We start from the raw sequence: 8,046 nt of genomic DNA, 5'->3' as shown, positions 1-8,046 counted from the left end.
ACGGCACCTAACAACGACAACGGGCTTAAAATGAGTCATCCCAGAGGCAGACAGAGGGAATCTCACTACCATCGAGAGCCAGGAGTGAAGTGAGTCCTCAGACCTAAGACCCTGTGCTGAGACAGAGTGGCGGGCTTCCTGGCCCAGAGAGTGAGAAAGCTGTGTGCCTTTGGGTAGGAGACTTGCTGGTAGAGTAGGGTGCCTCTCTGGGCACTTGCCCAAGCAGCGCAGAGGCTGAGGCCAGAGAGAAGCATTCCTACAGGACAGCTGAAAAGAAGTCCTGACTGAAGAACTGTACTCTGAGCTGTTTCTGATCCTCAATTTTTAACCAGTTACTTTCCCCTTAAAAAACAAACAAACAAACAAACTCACGACAATTAAGTTGATCCCAACTCCTAGCAAACCTTCCTTGGGTTTCCAAGGTGGTATCTCTACAGAAGTCGATTGCCCAACCTTCCTTCTGAGGAGTGGCTGGTGGGTTTGAACTGCCAGACTCTGGTTAACAGTCAGGTGCCTTAGGCACTACGCCACCAGAGCTCCCATAAACACCATTAATGTGAATATTGTCTGCGAGTTCTGTGTGGCCACTGCAACGCCTTATTAAACCCAGCAGAGAAGTAGAGAGTGCCGTGGGGAGGACGGTTGGTGTCAGAATTGGTAAAATGTTGGAGGGTGGCAGCATGTCTGACCTCCGCCTCATAGGCATCAGCCTTGAGCTGATGTTGCTGGTGGCGGTTCTCTCCCCGTCGTGAAGTCAGAGGTCAGACGCCACCATGCCCACGGCCTTTGTGTGCACGCCACCCTCACAACAGTTGGTGTGTTTGAGCCGTCGTCGCAGCCACCGCGTCAATCGACCTCGTGCAGGGTCCTCCCCTTTCCCACTCTGCCAGCGTGCTGTCCTTCCCAGGGACCGGTCCCTTCTGATGACACATCTGAACGAAGCTAGACCAAGTCTCCCCATCATCCTTTCTGAGGACATACTGGCTGTGCTTCGTCCAAGACACATGGGGTCACCCTCCAGCCCACGGTATTCAATATTCTTCACCAACCCCATGTCCCTGCTGATGGAAAGCAAAAGGCTGGACCTCCAGACCACCGAGGCTCCTTGGAGGAAAGGCCTGGCAGTCTGCTTCAGAACGATCAGCCGCTGCAAACCCCGCTGAGCCCAGTGCCCCTCGGGTCCCGTGGGGTCACCGTGAGTCGGGGTCGACGCTGCGGCAGGCGGGATTCCTCACAGTGTCTCACTTCATGCCAGCAGGTGTCTTCTTTGTGGTGAGATGGCTGTCACTACCAGTTTCACAGACAGAGCCAGGCCCTGTCCTTGTCCCACAGCTGGCTGTGGGAGGGGCCGGGGCACAGCCAGGTCTCCTAACAGCTCCCTCAGTTTCTCTCCAGGATTCTTAGAAAGCACATGTTACAGGAAGCATCGTGTCCCCCACAACGCGTGCTCCCATCCTCACCCCAGTGCCTGGGACCATGAGCTTGCCTGGAAATAGGGTCTTCACGGATGCATCAGTTAACATGAGGTCATACGGGGAGGGTGGATCCTGATCCCGCTGAGCGGTGCCCTTATAAACAGGGAGGACAGCCACGTGACCCCTGAGCTGTGCTGCAGTGTCTAGCCCAGGAATGGCTGGTTTACCAGACGTCAGCTCAGGTGAGGAAGGAACTTCCTTAGAGCCTTTGGGGCACTGGCCTGGCCAACGCTCTGAATTTAGATGTCCAGCCTCCGGAACAGAGGAGAAAGTTCAGCTTAGGACCGCCCAGGCTGTGGCACTTGGTTACGGCAGCCCTAGGAGACGGCTATACTACGTGTCGTTATTAATAGTGAGAACTATCCCCAAAAGAAGATAAAGGCGCAGCCCACACGTAGCTCAAAGCAGACGTTTCCGTTTTAATGGAACACAGGCTTAACACAAATAAAGTCTTACCTCGGGTCCAGAGTGCTATGTTTGACCTCCTTGGCCTCGCTGGAGCCAAGCTTGACTCAGATGTTTGACGAAAACACTCCTAAAGCAGACCCACTGCCGTCGAGCCGGTCCGGACGCATGGCGCCCCGTGTGTTAGAGCGGAGCTGAGCCCCAGGGGTTTTCTTGGCTGTCTTCTTTGTGGAAGCCGATCACCAGGCCTTTCTTCCGGGCTGCTGCCGCCTGTTTTGGTTCGCAGATGAGCACAGACCTCAGCCCAACCCAGGGACCTTTCTCCTTTGCCACAAGCAGCCTCCTGATTTCTCCCGGGCCTCCTTGACCAGCCGCACCGGCTCCTCCTTACCGCAGGCTTGGCTGTGTCCCAGGGGTGGCAGGGAGTGAACAGACCTGCCCCTCACCACCGGCCCCACCCACCTCACAGCGGAGTCTGGGGGCACCATGGAGAAGGGTGCTGAGCACAGGAGAGGGCGTCTTCGCAGAGGTCAGGGAGAGGCCGGCAGGAGGCGTTCCTTCCTTCCTGGAACCTCTAAATTCCTGGGCAAGAGGGGTTGGAGCTGACGCAGGGCTGTGACCCAGGCTTCACACTTTGTACAACACGTGACCTTCCTGGAGGGTGACCGCATAACACATAAAGCCTTAGAAACAGTCCCATGTTTTCTGTGACTCCTCTCTGCGGAGTTCATCCTGAGGAAGTGAGTCAGGACACATCCCTGCTCCGTCCCTTTCATTCTGGCTCCAACACAGGCTGGGGACACAGTTCACAGGTGCCATCAAGCTCATTTCAACTCAGAGAGACCCCACGTGTGTCCCCGCAGAGCTGTGCCCACAGGGGTGCCAGGGTCTGAGCTTTGGGTAAGCAGATGGCCAGGCTTTCTTCCGAGGTACATCTGGGCGGACTTGAACCCCCACTCTCTGGGTTAGGTGCCGAGCGCACCCCCAGGGGCTCTAGTGCATCCACGCCATGGCCTGTTACTCAGTTACAGCAGAGGGACCTTGAGGACACGTCAAGTGAAAGAATTCAGATACAGAACATCATGTCTGACATGACTGCATTTATCTCAAGTGTCCAGCACAGACAAAAGCTACAGACGCAAACGCAGAGGTGATGACAGTGAGCGTAACCGGCTCTGATGATGATGGTGAGGTGACCGGCACTGATGAAGGCTCCGCAGCTCTCGTGAGCAGATAACGGAACCTGCACGAGCAGGAACTCCCGGGGGCCCCTGGTTTGTCTGGGTCTCGTGAGGTTTCCCCTTTGGAAAGGGTGGGGTCCGACCATGCTTCCATGATGCATTTTAGTGGGAATCGTTCGAGTTTTCCTTCTCTGCCAGGTTTCTGCCTTATGCAAGGTCTGGCTTTGCAGGTTGGACCGCACGGAAAACCAATGAGCTGTATACTTGAAAACTACAAAGACAACCTCAGGGCTTGCCCATGCTCCAGTCTACCTCCCACTCACTGGATGCTGTTCCCAGTCACTTCCTGGGAGCACAGGCGCAGATCAGACCCAGCACGGCCTCACAGAGCCCACCCTCCGTGTGCGTGTGCCCGCATGGATGCATGTGTTTGTGTGCACGTCTGTGCGCATGTGCGCACTTGTGCGTGTATATGCACTTGCATATGTACATGTCTGCATGCATGTGTGTTTGGGTGCGTGATGTGATGACGTGTGTGTGTGTGGTGCATACATGTACACATGTGTGTGCATGTCTGCATGCATATGCATGTGTACATGTGCACAGTTGTGCCTGCACACACCTATGCTCATGCATGTGTATGTGCATGTTCATGTGCTTAGGTGCATGCATGTGTGTGTGTATATGTGCACACAAACACAGAAACAATTCCCCAGGATGGCAGTGTCACACACAAACACCACAGGCACAGATGACGTCCCAATCAAGGAAGTCTTCCTGGAGGAAGGGGTTCTGAAGGGGCAATAAGAACCAACTCAAATGCCCATACACCTTACTTTGAAGCCCCCCACAGCCCTGGAAATGGGCGGGGCAGGGATTCACTCCCGTTTACAAGGAAAGAAACAGGTGAGAAGTCTGGCACCTGGAAAGTGCCAGGGCTCAGATGTGACCCCCCCCACACACTTTTGCACCTCAAGCTGACTCCTTCCTCTTTCCATGACCCCAGAGCTGCCCAGGTAGGGCACAGACTAATACCATACTAATACCATACGTGTCTCCGTATCCCCTCTTCTGGGATCACCAGCAAGCAAAGGCCTGGAGTCCCTGAGCCTTCCTCTTAATGTGTTCACTTAATTAGCCATCTGAGGTGATCACTTTCTGCTGTGCGCTTCTGAACTTAACTCAGCAAATTAACGTTTGTGAATAGGACTCAGTTATGAATTTTAATAACCTGCGTTCATTCACAGTCCAAACAAATAACATATTTGGTGCTTCCTTTAATATGTTTATTGCCACTTTATTACAGTCACTTGCAACAAAACAGCATAAAATATTCATTCAAAGAGGCAGCCTCGTGGATTAGCTCTCAAAGTGGCACATGAAATCTTCTTTTAAAAGGTTGTGGAACGCTGCTCATTGTTCCCTGAAGACCTGCTGAATTGCGTTTTACAATCACCAGCGGCCCTGGAACAGCACACGTCAGGGTGAGGTGATGTCAAAGCAGAAACCACACAGTGCGCTTTTCTAATACCCTTCTTCGCTCTGCGAACAGACGGCCGGGAGTTCAAAGGCTGTGCCAACACAGCCTGAAAGGGACCAGCTCAGAACGCAAGACCAAAGGTGTCCCTGGCGACATGGAGGGAACGGAGAGGTGACCAACATTACCCAAGCTCCCCCAATGCTTTTACTCAGGTCCCTGGTGTTGCTAACGGTTCGTGTTCATCTGCTGACCTCAAGGCTGGCGTCTGAACCCACCCAGTGGTACAGCTCTCCTACGGAGATGGCTGGCGCCATGTCACACAGCAGGACTGACCCCTGGGGCTTTCTGAGCTGTGATCCCCAAGTCGTTCTGAGGAGCAGCTGGAGGGGCTCAAACAGCCAACCACCAGGGCTCCTTTCTGCAAAGATGACAGCCAAGGACATTCTCAAAAGGGTTCTACGCTGCAACCTTGGGTCACGGGGATTGCACCTGACAGCGGCCATGGGTTTTACTCAGATAGATGGTGTCCGAAGTCTACGAGCTGGGCGTTTTGTTTTTCAGTTTTCACATTTTGTTGGAATATAAGAAGACAGAAGTGTTTCTGAACCAGATAGGCAACTCGGAGGCACAGAAATCAGGGTTAGAAGTGGGTGATGATACCAGTCGGCGAGGCCGCGGCCTCAGCACAGACGCAAATCGTGACACCGTGGGGAGCAGAAGCCTCAGAAACTCGGGGAACCGTCCATCGAGGGGCGGCTTGAAAATCCCGGGGCGGCTGGCTCAGCCAGGTTCTCACCGGTGCCCCCTCGAGGCGCCCCTGGTCACTGCAGGAGCATCCCCTGGGGGAAGGGGTGAGGACAAGGAGGGGGTGAGCCAGCAGGGGAGCAGTGTTTTGGAAACTCGCTGCAGATGTATTTGGAGGGAACAGTACACGGAACATGCAGTGTGTCCTCTCAATTTATGCAGATGCTTACAGAGCAACTCTTAAGTGAATGGCACCGGGTGTGTGTGGGAGGGGGTAGGGAATACGCCCCATGTCTCCTCCTGTTACGGCGGCCAAAGCAAGTCGCATGACCGTGCCTCATTGGAAGGCAGTGGGCCCGAGGGCGCATAGGCCACCCCATGACAAAGGCTGGAAGCTGGCAGAGACCCCCACACACAGGCACCCAGACTGGGAGCTGGCAGAGAACCCCGCCCGCAGGTTCTCCGCACCCAGGCGCCCGGGCGCGCGCACACACAGCAGCAAGCAGTCTCACAATCTCCTACAGGCGCACCCGTGGTCCCAGGTCACTTCCAGGGCTCACTTACTATTCCAGACTGACGCCAAACTGCTGGGTGGGCAGGGGAGGCCGCGGTGGCGGTGGCGTCTTGGTTGGAGGGGGCGGCTTGCCCCTGTGCGGGTTCTGCAGCTTCTCGTCATACCTGTAGACACAAGGGGGGGCTGTCACCTGTGGGTGCCAGCCGGGCTGGGCACTCCAGGGACGTCTCAGACTTCCCAGGCACAGCCCTGTGACCCACATACATGGGCACACCCACATACATGCATGTGCACACGTATGCACACAAGTGTGCACATGCATGTCCACACAAGTGAACACATCCACACACACATGTACATAACCCACACTGCACTGGGGTCTCTGCACAGGTGGTGGGAAGGGCAGTCGAGTGCCTGTCTAATTCCTGGGTTTTGCTCTCAGCCCCAGGCCAGGTGGCCTCCTGGGACCAGCCAAGTTTAGCCTCCAGGCCTGGCTGCTGTGCGGTGGGCCCAGGGGGTGGCCACAGCTTGTGAATTTAGTTCCAGTGCTACCTGTTCTGTCCACAATCTCATCTCAGCCCCAGGAATGGAGCCTGACATAGGACCCCACCTTGCCCCAGAAGGGATGGGGTACAGACATGGGGACAGGCACCCGGGAACCTCAGTGAGGTGTGAAGGGTGATCAGGCGCAACTGATAGAAGGGAAGACACTGAGCTGGCCCCAAGCAGGAGGGAGCCACCGCCACACATGAGGGCTGTTCCCACACTGGGCACCCCAAGAGCCAGGCGCTGGGTCCCGGGCTCCAGGGCCTCTGCAGCAGGGGCCTTGCATGCCCACTTTACAGATCTGGAGACCATAGTCGTGAGGCCCAAGTCACCAGCTGGGACTGCAGCCCCGGATTCAGGACCCCAAACCTGTCCAGCCCCCTGCAGTGGGGTCCCCATCCTCATTGCTCATAGCATCTGGGGGAGGGTGCTATAAGATGCAGCCTGACAGCCCCTCTACCCTCAGAGCACAGAATTCGGGGTAACTGAAGTGACTCCGCAGCAGGGGTCCTGGTGGACCCAGGAAGGAGTTCCCCAATTCCCGAGCCCACTCCCCTCCCCCGGAACCTTTCCCTTCTGGCCACAGGCCTCTGCATGCTCCTCTCGGAGCCACAGAGAGCCTGACCCTCCTCATCACATTCCCACACCAGCGGACACCACAATGCCACAGGAAGGCTGCTCCAGACACATTGCGGGACCCCACTGCGCGCTCCCGCCTGGCCCCGCTCACCCCGCTGTCTCCACAAAACCCACTGCTGACCCAGTCTCCTTGCCCACACTTCCTCTTGGCCCTCGGGGGTCAGTGCAGCTCCTCCACCTGGCGCCCAGCACCCTCCGAGAAGCCGTAAGCAGCTTCCTGTGTCTGCCCTCTGCTTGGCCAGGTGGGGCTCGCTGCTTCCTCCCCTCCCCCCGCACCCCGGGAGCTCCTGTGCGTCTGCACGGGAGGCTCCCCTGCAGAGTGGACCGCCCCAGGCTTGTCCCTGCAGCCAACGCTTCTTCTGAGCCTCACTTCAAGAGTCACCTTCTGAATCCTTCCATCTGTTACCTGAAAATAACTTTTAAGCCTTGAACCAAAACTATGGCAAGAAGTGATCTTTAAACCAAATGACAACGTAGCTCATTTAATGAATGTTCACCCCGAGGACAGTGCTCTTTCAAAGACTTATCTACATGAGGTCAATGGGCAACAAAGTCTAAAAGAGATGAGAACTTAAAGGGGCAGAGAGTCTGTGTTAACAGTGGTGAGACAGTAGGGGAAGAGATGGGGGTCAGTGACACAATGTGGAGAAGGTACCCCTGTCAGTGATGTCTATGTATAAAAACTATGGAATGGTGTATGCTATGTTGTGAATCGTTTCACCCAAAATAAAAAATTATTATTATTTTTTTAAAAGTCACCTCCTCTAGGAAGTCTTCCCTGATTGCCAGCCCCCCCACACCCAGCTGGGTTCAGTGCTTCCAGCAATCCCTGTCATCACTGCCTTGTGGCTCCCACTAGCCTGGAAATGTCCTGAGGGCTGGGATCACCCTTCCTCCACATCCCTGCCCTCCCCAGCATGCAGTATGTGCCCTAGGACACAGTAGGAGCACCCCAAGCACTCAATGGGGGGGGGAACATCTCTACGTCCCCTGCAGGGCTGCCGATGTCACTTCCTGTACTTTGCTGAGAGTCTGCTCCTGTGGGAGGAGCTCCCAGACAGA

General features: G+C 55.5%; 1 protein-coding gene across 1 annotated transcript in view; it reads right to left on the bottom strand.

Moving 5' to 3' along the window:
• The window catches only part of LOC103197831 (rho GTPase-activating protein 8-like), a 126,895-nt gene that overhangs the window by 24,362 nt on the left and 94,487 nt on the right, over positions 1 to 8,046 (bottom strand). The window contains exons 6-7 of the mRNA XM_042781051.1: positions 6,565 to 6,646; positions 5,850 to 5,989 (exon numbers count right to left, since the gene is read on the bottom strand). Of these exons, the coding sequence (XP_042636985.1) occupies positions 5,850 to 5,989; positions 6,565 to 6,646 (222 nt within the window). The remainder of the gene's footprint in view (positions 1 to 5,849; positions 5,990 to 6,564; positions 6,647 to 8,046) is intronic.

Source organism: Orycteropus afer, unplaced genomic scaffold (assembly GCF_000298275.1).
Source record: "Orycteropus afer afer isolate SDZICR_OR568_19922 unplaced genomic scaffold, OryAfe1.0 scaffold00083, whole genome shotgun sequence".
NCBI lineage: Eukaryota > Metazoa > Chordata > Mammalia > Tubulidentata > Orycteropodidae > Orycteropus > Orycteropus afer.
This window is presented reverse-complemented; position numbering and strand designations above follow the sequence as displayed.